Here is a 16,510-nt window from a genome sequence, read left to right as displayed (position 1 = left end):
CCACACTCTTTAGTATCTGTCTCATTTTTGAACACATGCAGCTCTGTCAAGGATGGATAGCTCAGCACTTCACTGTACCACAAACCTACGGATAACCTGACAGTGCTACACTTCTCTAGTGAAACATATTAAAACAGCCACCCCCTCTGGACAAGTCCTTCACATACACAGGATCTGTTCAGGTGAGGAGGAACATGGCAGACACTTGGAAGTACACAAACATTCTCTCATAAGAACGGGGTACAATGTTCAACTTATCAACTGCCAGTTCCAATGTGTCACAGCAAGAAATTGGAATGACTTCCTTTAGGAGACAGACACGAGCTGCAACCAAAATGGTACCCTTTGTTGTCCAGTACTTCTCAGGAGCTGAAACACTACGCCTTGTTCTTCACAGCCTGCAACACATTATTGATGAGGATGAGCACCTCGCCAAGACCTTCCTCACGCCTCCACTTCTCGCCTTCAAACAACCGCCAAACTTTAAACAGATAATTGTTCTCAGAAAACTGCCTGGCCTTCAGGACAACACAATACAACTCTGTCACGGCAGATGATGAAAGACGTATCAGTGTGTTGACATGATTACCACCATTACACGTGGGGACACCACCCACTGTGAGTACAGCAGGTACTCATGTGACTCAGCCAACATTGTTTATCTCATACGCTGCAGGCAATGATGCCCTGAGTCTTGGTATATTGGTGAGACCCAGCAAAGGCAACAGCAACAGATGAATGGACACTGCACAACAATCACCAGCGAGGAGTGTTCCCTTCCAGTCGGGAAATACTACAGTGGTCCGGGACATTCAGCCTTGGACCTTCGGGTGACTATCCTTCAAGGCAGACTTCAGGACAAGCAATCACGGAAAGTGGCTGTGCAGAGGCTGATAGCCAAGTTCAATACCCATGGAGATGGCCTCAACCAGGACCTTGGGTTCATGTCACACTACACTATACATTCTGTGTGTCTCTCTCTCTCACTCACTCACTCACTCACTCACTCAAACACACACGCGTACATTCACACACACCCTTTCGCAGACTTATACCCCATTACACTCTCTCACACACACATGATCACTCGGTTTCTCCTGCACACACTCACACATAAAAGTTTGTGGGTTGAATTTGTACTTGCAGAATCGCATTTTATTTTGCTCAAAAACTCATACACGTAAGATTCTGTAATACCACGATAGAACTAGAATCCGTCTGACCTAACACTGGGCCACAGACAGACTTTAACTTAACATCTGATTGAGATGACACCTATTATTAAAAGTTGGCTTGACAACGTAACTTTTGAAAAGTTCTGGGATTTACATGTGAAGGAATCAAAACTAACATGGTCATTCTAAAAGATGGTAGAGGTCAGCTAAAGTTGTTTAATATTCCATTCCATGACACTGCAATCCTGTTGCTATAAAGACTGTGTGTTATGATTTTGCTCCACAACCAACCAATGAAGGAGCAGCGCTTCGAAAACTAGTGATTCCAGATAAACCTGTTGGGCGACAACGTGGCATTGTGTAATTTTAAACTTTGAAAATCTGACAGTCATGCCAACATCTCCATACTGCGCATGCTACTCGGTGTCAGCAACGAAATGCGCATGTTCCACGGTGTCAGCAAGACATTACGCATGCTCACGCAAAAAGCGGAAACACTCTGTGACTTTGTTTTGATGGACCAATGAGAAGCTCTGGAGGACCGGATGGAGACTGGTCCTCCTGCCAATCACAGCAAACCCATCGTTTGGATGCGGAAGTAGGACCATGTGCTTCTGAGGTGGTTGCTGCTTCTGCTCCCCTCTCTCTGAATGAAGATTGAGCTTCACCCCAGACTGCAACTTCCTTCCTCTGTCCAACATCTGTGAGTACAACACACTTTTCTCAACCCCTTTTCCATTCTGGGGTTGAGCTGTTGACTTGCAGGAACTGAAGGGAAACGGAGTGAATCCAGGGAGAGGACAGACTCTGGAAAAGTTAAAAACAATGACTGCAGATGCTGAAAACCAAATACTGGATTAGTGGTGCTGGAAGAGCACAGCAGTTCAGGCAGCATCCAACGAGCAGCGAAATCGACGTTTCTGGCAAAAGCCCTTCATCAAGAATAAAGGCAGTGAGCCTGAAGCGTGGAGAGATAAGCTAGAGGAGGGTGGGGGTGGGGAGAGAGTAGCATAGAGTACAATGGGTTAGTGGGGGAGGAGATGAAGGTGATAGGTCAAGGAGGAGAGGGTGGAGTGGATAGTTGGAAAAGAAGATAGGCAGGTCGGACAAGTCAAGGAGACAGTTACTGAGCTGGAAGTTTGAAACTAGGATGAGGTGGGGGAAGGGGAAATGAGGAAGCTGTTGAAGTGTTCCGAGGCGGAAGATGAGGCGTTCTTCCGCCTCGGAACACTTCAACCCGAGGGCATCAATGTGGTCTTCAACAGCTTCCTCATTTCCCCTTCCCCCACCTCATCCTAGTTTCAAACTTCCAGCTCAGTAACTGTCTCCTTGACTTGTCCGGACTTGTCCGACCTGCCTATCTTCTTTTCCACCTATCCACTCCACCCTCTCCTCCTTGACCTATCACCTTCATCTCCTCCCCCACTCACCCATTGTACTCTATGCTACTCTCTCCCCACCCCCAACCCTCCTCTGGAAAAATTAGTCCAGGTCTTTTTTCAATGGCAAATACAGGAGAATTGACATTTCAGGCTCGAGCCTTTCATCAGTAATGATGTGTGGATGAACAAAGGGGCCTCTGCGTCCTTCTAATCCAGTCAGTGCAAGTTGTCAGACAGGTGCAGCAAGTAGTGAGTAAAGCACAGTTTGGGCGTAACTGAATATATCCAAGGCTGAGTTCATCTGAGTTTTGAACAACAAGATGTGATGGTTATGGGGGAAGAAAGACCAATACAGATCACTTACAGAAACAGACCCTTCAGTCCAATTAGTCCATGCTGACTATGTTCTCAAACTAAACTGGACCCACCTGCCTGTGTTTCACCTGTATCCCTCTGAACCTTTTATATTGGAGTCATAGAGATGTACAGCACAGAAACTGACCCTTCGGTCCAATTTGTCACTGCCTATCAGTTATCCTAATCTAGTCTATTTGCCAGCCCTGGGCCCATATCCCTTGAACCCCTTCTATTATAGACCAATCCAAATGCCTTTTAAATTCTGTAATTATACCAGTCTCCACCACTTCCTCTGGCTGGTCATTTCATACATGCACTACTCTGTGTGAAAAGGCTCCCCTTAGAGCTCTTTTATGTCTTTCCCCGTTTGCCCAAAACCTTTAGTTCTGCACTCCCCCACCCCAGGGAGAAGACTTTGTCTATTTACCCTATCCATGCCTCTCATGATTTTATAAACCTCTCAGATCATCCCTCAGCCTCCGATGCTGCAGGGGAAACAGCCCCAGCCTATTCAGCCTGTCCCGAGAGCTAATTTTTTCAAATCTGGCAACATGCTGGTAAATCTTTTCTGAACCCTTTCAAGTTTCACACCGTCCTTCTGATGGGCAGGAGACCAGAGTTGCACGCAATATTCTAAATGTGGTCTCACCAATGTCCTGTCGAGCTGCAACACCATCTACCTCCCAACCCCTTTACTCAGTGCTGTAACCGATAAAGGAAAGCATACCAAATGCTGCCTTCTCTATCATATCTACCTGGGAGTCTACCTTGAAGGAACTATGAACCTGCACTCCAAGGTCTCTTTGTTCAGCAACACTCCCCAGGAGCTTACCATAAAGTGTATAAGTCCTGCTTTGATTTGCTTTTCCAAAATAAGGTACCCCATGGCAGGCTCATGCAAAAACTACGGAGGTATGGCATTGAGGGTGCATTAGAGGTTTGGATTAGGAATTGGCTGGCTGGAAGGAGACAGAGGGTAGTAGTTGATGGTATAGGTTCATCTTGGAGTGCAGTTACTAGCGGTGTTCCACAAGGATCTGTTTTGGGACCATTGCTGTTTGTCATTTGTATAAATGACCTGGAGGAGGGGCTTGAAGGCTGGGTGAGCATGTTTGCAGATGACACGAAAGTCGGTGGAGTTGTGGACAGCGAAGAAGGATGTGGCAGGTTACAGCGGATATGGATAAGTTGCAGAGCTGGGCAGTAAGGTGGCAAATGGAATTCAATGTAGCTAAGTGTGAAGTCATTCACTTTGGTAGGAGTAACAAGAAGATGGATTACTGGGCTAATGGTAGACTACTTGGTAGTGTGGATGAGCAGAGGGATCTTGGTGTCCATTGACACAGATCTTTGAAAGTTGCCACCCAGGTAAGTAGTGCTATGAAGAAGGCATATGGTGTACTGGGCTTTATTGGTAGAGGAATTGAGTTCCGGAGTCCTGAGGTTATGTTGCAGTTGTATAAGACTCTGGTGTGGCCTCATCTGGAGTATTGTGTGCAGTTTTGGTCGCCATACTATGGGAAGGATGTGGAGGCTTTGGAACGAGTGCAGAGGAGGTTTACCAGGATGTTGCCTGGCATGGTAGGAAGATCGTATGAGGAAAGGCTGAGGCACTTGGGGCTTTTATCGTTGGAGAAAAGAAGGTTTAGGAGAGATTTGATAGAGGTGTACAAGATGATTAGGGGTTTAGATAGGGTTGACAGTGAGAACATTTTTCCGCGTATGGAGTCAGCTGTTACTTGGGGACACAGCTTTAAATTAAGGGGTGGTAGGTATAGGACAGATGTTAGGGGTAGATTTTTTACTCAGCGGGTTGTGAGTTCATGGAATGCCCTGCCAGTAGCAGTGGTGGACCCTCCCTCTTTATGGTCATTTAAGCGGGCATTGGACAAGCATATGGAGGTTATTGGGCTAGTGTAGGTTAGGTAGGCTTCAGTCGGCGCAACATCGAGGGCCGAAGGGCCTGTACTGCGCTGTATTTTTCTATATTCTATAATCCAGCACTTCACACTTATTTAAATTAAACTTCATCATTCATGTACTAATCCAAATGTCTTTTAAATGTTCTAACTGTATCTGCATCCACCCCTTTGTCTGGAAATTCATTCCACACACAAACCACTCTCTGGTGGGGGGGGGGGAGGAAAATGGCGATCCTCATGTCCTTTTAAAATCTTTCTCCTCTCTCTCTCTTTCAAATTTTGCTCCGTAGTCTTGAACCCCCATTCTAGAGAAAGGATTTTGGCCGTTCACCTCATCTATACCCGTCACAATTTTATACTCCTCCTCTGCTCCAGTGGAAAAATTTCCAGCCCATTAACCTGAATGTAGGTATATTCATGGCAGGTCAGGCAGCATCCGAGGAGCTGCCTGACCTGCTGTGCTTTTGCAGCACCACTCTAATCTAGACTCTGGTTTCCAGCATCTGCAGTCCTTGTTTTTACCTTTTACGTCAGTATACTCATATCTACTTATGATCTGTTCAATGCTGGTGCAAGCTCGACAGGCTCAATGGCCTATTCCTGCTCCCAATTTGCACACTCCTAGTCCAGGACAGCAAGAGACCATAAAACACAGGAGCAGAAATTAGGCCTCTCAGCCCATCAGGGCTGCTGCACTATTAAGTTCTGGCTGATAAGTTTCTCAATCCCATTCTCCCACTTTCTCCCTGTAACCCTCAATCCCCTTGATACTCAAGAACCTATCTGTCTCCATCTTAAATCTACTCAGTGACCTGGCCTCCACAGCCTTCTGTAGCAATGAATTCCACATATTCACCACTCACCGGCTGAAAACGTTTCACCTTATCTTTGTTCTAAAAGATATTCCTTTTACTCTGATGCTGTGCCCTCAGGTCCTAGACTCTCGTCCCAATAGGAACATCTTCCCCATGTGCACTCTGTCCAGGCCATTCAGAATTCTGTCTGTTTGAATTAGATCTCACCCCTCCGCAAGTGTGGGCCTGTTAATCAGCATGAACCACACCCTTCGGGATGAGTTACAGCAGGAATTAGGTTCAGCAAAGTCAGAATGGAGGAAGTGTGTGTGGGATGGAGATTCTCAGCTTTTAGGGGATGAGAGAGGAAGCGAAGTTCAATATAAATTAGAATTGATCGGATGGGCTGATGGGCCAAGGAGTCGCAAAATGAGTTTAATTTAGATAAATGTGAGGTGTTACATTTTGGAAGGCAAATCAGGGCACGACTTACATAATTAATGGGAAGCGATGCTAAACAAAGTGTCCTTGCAGGTTCATAATTCCTTGAAAGTGGAATTGCAGGGAGACAGGATTGTGAAGAAGGCATTTGGTACGCTTTCCTTTATTGGTCAGAGCATTGAGTACAGGGGTTGGGAGGTCATGTTAGGCCACTTTTGGAAAACTGTGCAATTCCAGTTGCCCTCCTCTGGAAGAATATTGTGAAACTTAAAAGGGTTCAGAAAAGATTTACAAAGATGTAGGCAGAGTTGGAGGGTTTGAGCGATATGAAGATGCTGAATATGCCAGGAATAATTTCCCTGGAGCATTGGAGGCTGATGGGTGACCTTACAAGAGTTGATAAGGGGTATAGATAGGTTGGATAGCCAAAATCTTTTCCCCATGATAGGCGACTCCAAACCTAGAGTGCATAGGCTTCACGTGAAAGGAGAAAGATTTAAAACGGACCTGAGGGGCAACTTTTTCACACAGAGGATAGTGCATGTTTAGAATGAGCTGCCAGAGGAAGTGGTGGAGGCGACTACAATTACAACATTGAAAAGGCATCTGGATGGGTATGTGAATAAGAAGGATTTAGAGAGATACAGGCCAAATGCTGGCAAATGGGATTAGATGAGTTTAGGATATCTGGTCGGCATGGATGAGTTGGACCGAAGGCTGTGTTTCTGTGCTGTATGACTTTAATCATCTTGCGTGAAAGCAGAAGTGTTGTTGTGAAGATTGAACTTTCAGAGCAGCTTTCAAAGATGTTTTGCCTTTACTGGAAGCAGAAGAAGTGACAATGAAGTATTTCATTGGTAAGACAGCAACTGAGTACGTGAGCACGTTTAGGATTTTGGTGGAAAGTGGGAATTCATTGCACTGTGGGGGTGAAGTGCTTTAAGGCTTCCCAGCAGGAAGGACAGTGTGCTGATTGGGGTGCCCAGTGAAGGGTTAGGTGGAGTTTTGTTTTAAACTGCTCATTTCGGCCAGCCTCCAACATTGTATTTCCAATGCTGTCCATCAGAAGGAGCTGTGTGTAACTGGTATCGTAAGAAGCCTTATGGTTTTCAGTACTGCAGGAATGGCATTGTTTCATCAGCATTGTAAAGGTTTCTGGCAGCAGAGGGAGGTGTGGGCTGTGTTCACTAGAAACGATTAAGCATTTAGATAACATACATACGAGAGGGCAGGATGGGATTTGTCTTTCGATTTGCAGAAGGTGGGAGATTTTTGGAGCTGTGATCTGAGGCAAACACAACTGCGGTAGATCATAGAAGCCCTACAGTGTGGAAGCAGGCTATTCAGCCCATCAAGTCCATTCTGACCCCTCCGAAGAGCATCCTGCTCAAACACCCCTCCCACCCCCACCCCTTAGGGAATCAAGGATTCGGGATAATGCAAGTAAGAAGAGCTGAGATGATGGATAGATCAGCCACGATCTTAATAAATGGTTGCCATAAGGCACAAACAAATTCAAATTCGGCCAATCAGTTTAGATTTTGCCCCAAAATAACAAAGTCCAATCAAGTCTGAATTAAATATTTTGATAATATTAACACCAATAAAATGATCCGATGTTTTGGACTATAACACCAGGCATTTTTGTGAGTTTTAATATTCTCTGTGTTGGACATAAAGAGTAAAGTTGTTAATTTTTACTTTAAATATTTACCTCTGGGATAGTTCTTTGCCTCTCAAACTTTTACATATTACTGCATGGGGTGAATCACTTCTGTGTTGATGGTTTAATTTAGCAGAGGGGGTTACCCCGTGTCGTAACAGTGCTGCAACATAACAAAAGTGAATGAATTGACTGCACACATTGAAGAGAATGATTTTGATCTGGGACTCCTTACAGAGACATGGCTTCAGGATGACAAGGATTGGATCCTAAATATTGAGGGGATTTGTGGCATTCAAGTCGAATGGGAAGCTCGGTAAAGGTAGAGGGTTGACACTGCTAATCAAAGCACTGATCACAGAGTAGTCTGGTGTCAGCTCGGATTTCAGGTCCTGGTTTCTTTGTCCTCTATTGATCTCCCTGTTCCCACACAGTTGTTGTCCGTTCTCAGCTCTGCTTCATTTCTGCTGAAGCTTTAACCTCCTTTGACACCTTCCAGAACAATAAATCATTCAGTCAATCAAAGTCCAGCCCACAATCTCCCAGCCTGTCAACCATCCAGACACAGAGTATCATACCAGAAAATATAACAAAAAAGATGAAAAGTTAGAATTAAATAGGTGCTTGTGTCTGTTCATTGGCAAGTAAACGAGAAATAGGGGTCTGCCAAGAATCTTATAGTGCCCTAATTGAAGAATTGTCTCTCCCTTACATCTATGTATTCGGACCCAGCTATGATTTATAACAATATTTACATCAACAGAAATAAAGCACCTGTTATGCAATAGACCTAGAGATATACAGTATGGAACTAGACTTTTTCTCTCTCTCGTGTGTGCGTGCGCGCACACACACACCAAGGTCTATGGGGTGAATTTGTATTTGCAGTTACCATGTATTTTGCTCAAAAAATGCACAATCTGCAGGCAGACAATACATAGTATATTTTATAAATTCCACTTTGGAAATAGAACCAGTCTGATTCAAAAACTGGGATACAGACAGACTCTGGCCTCACACCTTTCATGCATTGTCTGAGCTGAGTTGTCATCTTTTCTTATAAAACCTTAAGTTATCTCGAGTAGGTGTCTTATAAGAAGTTCTGGGGTTTCCATATTAATGACACCAGCAACTCTTTCTAAAAGATGAAAGACTTTACAATCCAGGTTTCTTCAATGTATCATTTCAGTGGCATGACTCTAGTGTTTTGCTGTAAACTCAGTGTCTTATGATCTTATACTCCACAACCACCTGATGAAGGAGCAGTGCTCCGAAAGCTAGTGCTTCCAAATAAACCTGTTGGACTGGCGTCATGTGATTTTTATCTTTGCCCAGGTTAGGGTGGATTGGCCCTGCTAAATTACCCATAGTGCTCAGGGTTTTGCAGGTGTGGGAGAATTGTTAGAAGCGATTTGATTCCACCTTCTCGTGACTGTCTGTGTGAACTTTGGTATGTTCTCCTCCTTCTGTCTGCGTGGGTTACCTCTGGGTGCTCCGGTTTCCTCCCACAGTCCAAGGATCTGCAGTTTCGGATGGATCGGCTGTGCTAAAGTGTCCAGGGATGTGCAGGTTAGAGTGGGTTAGCCATGGGGAACTGCAGGGCTGTAGAGTAAGTTGATGAGTCTGGGTGGGATGCTGTGTGGAAGGTCGGTGTGAATTTGATATGTGAAATGGCCTGCAGGGATTATATAATTCTCCTGCTTTAGCCACATGTGGATTGAGAAATGACTGCTGTGGGAGGAGTAGGTTCCAGTTCATGGGACACTGCCCCAGTCCTGGGGAAGGTGGGAATTGTGCTGGCTCTCTCCCCACCCACTGCCCCCATCCATTCTCTCTCGCCCCGCAACTCTCTGCCCCCCATTTTCTCTCTCTCGCCCTCATTGTCTTCCTCCACCCTTTGTCCCCCGAGTCTTTCCTTTCCACCCCCACCACCCTCTGTTCCCCCCAGTCTCTCATGGCCCCCACAATCTGTCACCCTGTCCATTCTGTATCTCTTCCAACTCCCACTAAACTTTCTCATGCCTCGAGCTCTCTTTGATCGCTGTATCAAGCTCATCTCAGAAGAGAGAGAGAGAGAATGGTTGGTGATGACACTGCCTGGGAGATAGGGGTGCACGAGAAATGGCTGATCTTTCAAACTGAGTATAGCTAAAATAATATATTCAGAAACAGCATTAAAGTTTGAACGCATGTTCAATTTTATATTAAGACAAAGCTGCAGCCATCTTTCTCAAACTTGCTTTGAACTATGTGCAGTTGAGGACAGGCTGTTCGGGGTGAATGAGGCTTTTGTCCAAAATGTCAATTTTCCTGCTCCTTGGATGTTGCCTGACCTGCTGTGCTTTTCCAGCACCACAGTCTTGACTCTAATCTCCAGCATCTGCAGTACTCACTTTCGCCTGTTAGGGGTGAATGGCCGATTCCTAGTCTTGAAAAATTGGTTCTGTTAGAAGGTGTAGAGGTGTATTCTACCTTCAAGAGAGTTGAAAAGTGAGCAGAACCACCTGACATAGCACCAAACGTTCTGAACAAGGTAACAATTTAACATTTTAACAGCTCAGTAGCTGGGTTGCCTGGAGACAAAAATATACTCAATTTTGGCCAATTGATTTAAATCTTGCCCCAAAATACTGAATTCCAATCAAGTTTGAATTTAGTATTTTGCGAATATTGGTTAGCACTGCTGCCTCACACCACCATGGTCGATTCCAGCCTTGGGTGACAGTCTGTGTGGAGTTTGCACATTCTCCCCGTGTCTGCTTGGGTTTCCTCTGGATGCTCCGGTTTCTTCCCACAATCCAAAGATGTGCAGGTTTGGAGAGGGCACTTCTTGAGGGGAATTAACTTTCACACTTTTTTTCTACTCCTTAGGTCCCTTTTAAATCTTTCCCCTCTCGCCCTCAACCTATGCTCTCCAGTTTGGGAATCCCCTACCCTGAGAAAAAGATGAGTAGTCAAATAAAATGTCGAGTCGCAGGATAAATATAAAATGTCGCTCCAGCCTTTCTTGTCTCCATTTGTCATTTGGGCACAAAACCTGTCAGTAACACCAGCAACTTCACAGAGCGTCTTGCGCATGCTCCTCGGTGACAACACACACTGCGCATGTTCGCCGGTGTCAGCAAAACCTGTGCGTGCTCCTGGTTGTCTGCGGAAACTGCGCGTGATCTCCTTTTGTTGGGCCAATAGGAAGCACTGGAGGACCGGAAGGAGCGTAGTCCTCCTGCTAATCAGAGACACCCTATTGTCTCTCTCTCTCAAAATCTCAATTTATGGAGGGGACAGATTCTGGAAAAGTTGGGCCAGGTCTGTGTCTCAGTTGGCAAACTCATGGAAAATGCAGTACCATGATGTGAAGTGATAGCATTCCCTTGTGGGGTGGGGAAGCAGAAAGGAAATGCATTGTTTAACTGGTGATATATTGGGATGTGGAGAAAGTGAGGACTGCAAATGTTGGAGATCAGAGTCGAAAAGTGTGGTGCTCGAAACGCACAGCAGATGAGGCAGCATCCGAGGAGCAGGAGAGTCAGCGTTACAGGCACGAGCCCTTCATCAGGAATGTGTATAAAGGGGCCTCAGCATCCTTCCATACCAGTCAATGCCAGTTGTCAGATAGATGTAGCAAGCAATGAGCAAAGTACGTGTTATATTAGCAAGAGTAATTGAGTCCAGAAGTGGGGATGTCTTCCTGCAGTTATGGGATCATTGAATATAATCAAGGCTGAGTTCATCTGATTTTGGAACAACAAAGAAGGGGATGTTTATGGGGGAAGGCAAGAAAATGGTTTTCAGACCATTGCAGAACAGTTACCGAGTCAAACAGCACAGAAACAGTCCCTTCAGTCCAACTACTCCATGCTATGTTCTCAAACTAATCTAATCCCACCTGCCAGTGTTTGGCCTATATCCCTCTGTCACAAAGCTGGTCCTTTTACTAAAAGCTGGTCCTTCTTCTCAAGGATGCTGTGTCCTTAGTTTTTTTCAGAGCGATGGTAAAAAAAACCCAGGCTCCGAAGCGACTGGTTTAGTACAGAGATGAAAAATGGTATTGGGAGGCATTTTTGGCATATGTGAACAGATGAGACTTGAGGCCAAAGCTTTTATGTTTTAGAAGTGACCTGTATAATGAAAGGGTGTGGTCAGTCCTGAAAGCTGAAGTCTCGTTTGGGTTAAGCAGTGGACTATGTGGAGAATGACTGCTAACATTCTCTCCTTCTTCTGGCCTTCTAACTTCAACTGTAAGCCTCTGTTTCAGTTTTACTTTGTTTAAGGGGTTTTTCTTTGGTACTGTTGTGTACCAGCATTGCAAAGAGTGTTAAGAGTTTCTCCACAGCTTGTACTGTACTTAATAAAGGTTGTTTTTCACAGAAGTTGGCGTATTGCAGTGTAAGAAGCTCAAGCAAAAGAACTTAACAAAGGAACCTAAGGGATAAGTCTTTCATGCAGAAAGTGGCGTGTTTAAGGAAAGAGCTGTCAGAGGAAGTGGTGGGTGCTGGTACAATTATGACATTAAAAGGCATCTGGATGGGTATACGATTAGGAAGGGTTGAGACGATGTGGGCCAAATGCTGGCAAATCGGCCGAGATTAGGTTAGGTTATCTAGTTGGCACGGATGAATTAGACCGAAGGGTCTGTTTCTGTGCCTAATATCTCTATCACTCTGGCTTGCCACTAACATTTGCCACATCTATGTGTACAGTTTCTCTCTGGTGTCAGTGTCAATGCCTTGATATCTCATTCTTAACCGGACTGGCAGTGATGACTTTTGTAATCTTTTCTTACAGACTATCTAAAGACAGAAGTTTCAAAGTCAACAGATAAAGGGCTTATGTTCAAAATGTTGATTCTCCTGCTTCTCTGATGCTGCGCTTTTCCAGCGATGCAGTTTTTGACTCTGACGCTCCAGCGTCTCCAGTCCTCCCTTTCACGTCAGTGTCTGACAGTTACTCAATCCATCAGGACCGCAACAATTTTCAACTATGATTCTGTGAGAAGGAGCAAAGCTTTCTTTTTGGTTCCTGTTTGAGTACGGGGGCACTGGTTGAAAGACCCAATTGTTGCAGCGCACTGAGTGTGGAGCCTGAAACAACTCTACTGCCTGGAAAGAAGAATTCATGGCGGGGTTGTACATGTGTGTGTGCAGCTGAAGCTTCGGCCATGGAGAAACCCGAGGAAACACGCCCTGTTGAGAAACCATGGAATTGTGGCGACTGCGGGAAGGACTTCTGTGTCCCATCTGTCCTGGCGGCTCATCAGTGCAATCACACTGGGAAGAGGCCATTCTCCTGCCCCGAGCGGGCAAAGGGCTTTACTTGCTCCTGTGTCCTGCGAGCCCACCAGCATATCCACACTGGAGAGAGGACGTTTTACTGCTCTGTATGTGGGAAAGGGTTCACTTGGGTGGACAACCTCCAGACCCACCAGCAATGTCACGCAGGGGAGAGGCTCTTCAGTTGCCATGAGTGCGGGAAAGCCATCAGCGACTCCTCCAACCTGCTGACGCACTGGCGAGTCCACACGGGGGAGAGGCCCTTCAGCTGCCCAGAGTGTAGGAAGGCCTTCAGCAATTCCTCCATCCTGCTGGCCCATCAGTGGGTCCACACGGGAGAGAGGCCCTTCAGCTGCCCAGAGTGTGGGAAGGCATTCAGCAATTCCTCCATCCTGCTGGCCCATCAGCGGGTCCATACGGGAGAGAGGCCCTTCAGCTGCCCAGAGTGCGGGAAGGCCTTCAGCTGTTCCTCCTCCCTGCTGATCCACCAGCGAATCCACACTGGGGAGAGGCCCTTCAGCTGCCCAGAGTGTGGGAAGGCCTTCAGGAAATCTTCCCACCTGCTGGCCCATCAGCAGATCCACACGGGGGAGAGGCCCTTCAGCTGCCCAGAGTGCGGGAAGGCCTTCAGCTATTCCTCCTCCCTGCTGACCCACCGGCGAATCCACACGGGGGAGAGGCCCTTCAGCTGCCCAGAGTGTAGGAAGGCCTTCAGCAATTCCTCCATCCTGCTGGCCCATCAGTGGGTCCACACGGGAGAGAGGCCCTTCAGCTGCCCAGAGTGTGGGAAGGCATTCAGCAATTCCTCCATCCTGCTGGCCCATCAGCGGGTCCATACGGGAGAGAGGCCCTTCAGCTGCCCAGAGTGCAGGAAGGCCTTCAGCTATTCCTCCTCCCTGCTGACCCACCGGCGAATCCACACGGGGGAGAGGCCCTTCAGCTGCCCAGAGTGCGGGAAGGCCTTCAGCTATTCCTCCTCCCTGCTGACCCACCGGCGAATCCACACTGGGGAGAGGCCCTTCAGCTGCCCAGAGTGTGGGAAGGCCTTCAGGAAATCGTCCCACCTGCTGGCCCATCAGCGGGTCCACACGGGGGAGAGGCCCTTCAGCTGCCCAGAGTGTGGGAAGGCCTTCAGCAATTCCTTCAACCTGCTGGCCCATCAGCGGGTCCACACGGGGGAGAGGCCCTTCAGCTGCCCCAAGTGCGGGAAGGTCTTCAGCAGTACCTCCACCCTACTGAGACACCAGCGGGTCCACACGGGGGAGAGGCCTTTTGCCTGCTCTGAGTGTTGTAAGGCCTTCAGCAATTCCTCTGACCTGTTGTCCCACCGGCGGGTCCACACCAGGGAAAGGCTATTCAGCTGCCCCGAGTGTGGGAAGGGGTTCACCCGCTCCTCCAACCTGCTGGCTCACCAATGGGTTCACACCGGGGAGAAGCCGTTTGCCTGCCCTGACTGTGGGCGGAGGTTCACGTTGTTCTGCAACTTGCGGAGGCACCAGCAGGGGCACCAGTGCATCCAACAATCAGATTCCACCAGTGACACTGCTGTGGGTCACCCCCAAGGCTGAACCTCCTGCCCATTCTGACAGTGGGTGCAGTGAGCTTTTTTTTGTTTTGTGCTGGACTCGCACCACCCTCTTTCCCCCCCCCCCCCACCCCAACAAGCCCACCTACATGGCTCAGGGGTGGCATGGTGACTCTGTGGTTAGTACCACTGCCTCATGATGCTGACCTGGGTTCAATTTCACACTCGGGGTGACAGTCTGTGTGTAGCTTTCACGATGACCACCCCCCCACCCCGCCCCAGCACGTCTGTATGGGTTTCCTCTGAGTGCTCTGGTTTCCTTCCCATGGTCTAAAGGTTAGGATGGATTGGCCCATCTAAATTGTCCCATAGTGTTCAGGGATGTGTAGGTGTGGTGCATTACAGGGGTAAATGTAGAGGAATAGGGATAAGGGAATGGGTCTGGCTGGGTTACTCTGCGGAGGGCCAGTGTGGACTTGTTGGGCCAAAGGGCCTGTTTCCATACTGTAGGGAATCTATTCTTTCAAAAAAATTCCTCCAAGCAATATTGATAAAATATGCCGAGTTGGACAAAGTATCCCATCAAGTTTGAGACAAACCCAGAGTTGAAGAAGTCACATGACACCATGTTACAGTGCAACAAGTTTATTTGAAATCACAAGCTTTAGGAGCATTGCTTTTTCATGAGTGCTGCTCCTTCATCACATCATCTGGCGCCGTGTGACTTCTGACCTTGTCCTCCCCAATTCAACACCAGCACCTCTGCATCAGAGTTGACGAATTAGATTGGATTTTATTTGGCCTGATTTAGTGAGATGTTCATTTGGAAACTCAAAACTGTCGGACCGACAAAGAGATGCGAATCATAGAGTCCCACAGCAGGAGACAGGACCTTCGGCCCAACATGGTCCACGCCGAACAAACTGTCCATCAACACTAAGCCCATTTCCCTGCACTTGGCCCATTTCCTTCCATACCTTTCCTATCCACGTATTTGTCCAAATGCCTTTTTAAATGTTGTTAATCGACCCACCTCAACCACTTCCGCTGGCATTTCATTCCATATGTGTACCACCCTCTGCGTAAAAAGAAACATTGCCCCTCACATTCCCTTTTATTCTTTTTCCTCGAACCTTAAACTGATGCCCTCTAGCCCTCACTTCCCCAACCCTGGGGTAAACGTCTGAGTGCATTCACCCTCTCACGATCTCTTCACTTCTCTAAGGGCCTCTCTCAGTCTCTAATGCTCTAAATAAACATTACTTAGCTTGTCCAACCTCTCCCTTTTACATAGACCCTTGAATCCTGGTAACATCCTTGTGTATGTCTTCAGCACTCTTCCAAGTTTAATAACATATTTGTTATAGACACTGCCCTGTCTACATATTTTGTTGGAAATATAGGACCTAATCCAAACTGGATAATCTGGCTGATGGGACAGGAAACCACTTCCTTTCTTGAGACAAGTCTCCTGGAGAGAACTGGCTGGCTGACTGATCTACTGACCCTCACAGTGCCCCACTGCCCTCAGTTATCTGGAGAGAGTCCACACATTTGCCTAAGGTGGTGCTTGAAACCTTTATCATCTTTGGGATGGATCCCCATTCATTCCGTGCTATGGAGTCATGCAGCCTGGAAACAGACCCTTCAGACCAACCAGTCCATGATCCCCAACTAAACTAGTGCCACCCATCTGCTCCTGGCCTGTATCCAGTTTGTTAATAGTTTTGTTCAACGTGAGAGTTGGACAAATAAATTGCTGATTGTTGATTTTAAAGTGTTGGGGATTTATTCTTATCACTAGAGCAGGTTACACCACTTTTAATGCTAATTTTACAGATTATCAGGTGACACGGTCCTCTGGGTGTTTCTGTTTGAGAAAGGTGGTGCTGTCAGCCTTCACTTTATAAGAGTATTGACGTGATGTACTGCTGAATGCAATGGAGTCAACATGAATCCCAGCCTCTCTCTGTGGTTGTGG

The 16,510-nt window shown here is 46.9% G+C and overlaps 1 protein-coding gene across 2 annotated transcripts; it reads left to right on the top strand.

Annotated features, from left to right (window-relative positions):
- Window positions 1-387: 387 nt before the first annotated feature.
- LOC140460710 (uncharacterized) lies at window positions 388-16,306 on the top strand. 2 transcript variants are annotated; one of them, XM_072555323.1, is made up of 2 exons: window positions 388-1,878; window positions 12,520-16,306. In XM_072555323.1, the coding sequence occupies exon 2, from the start codon at window positions 12,893-12,895 to the stop codon at window positions 14,570-14,572; it is 1,680 nt and encodes a 559-aa protein (XP_072411424.1). In that variant the 5' UTR covers window positions 388-1,878; window positions 12,520-12,892; the 3' UTR covers window positions 14,573-16,306. The 2 variants fall into 2 exon arrangements, with proteins under 2 accessions (XP_072411424.1, XP_072411425.1); XM_072555324.1 differs by lacking the exon at window positions 388-1,878 and adding an exon at window positions 9,893-10,267.
- Window positions 16,307-16,510: the final 204 nt, after the last annotated feature.

Source organism: Chiloscyllium punctatum, chromosome 36, assembly GCF_047496795.1.
Source record: "Chiloscyllium punctatum isolate Juve2018m chromosome 36, sChiPun1.3, whole genome shotgun sequence".
In the NCBI taxonomy this organism is placed as follows: domain Eukaryota; kingdom Metazoa; phylum Chordata; class Chondrichthyes; order Orectolobiformes; family Hemiscylliidae; genus Chiloscyllium; species Chiloscyllium punctatum.
Note: the sequence above shows the minus strand (reverse complement) of the source record. Positions and strands in the feature narration are given on the sequence as shown.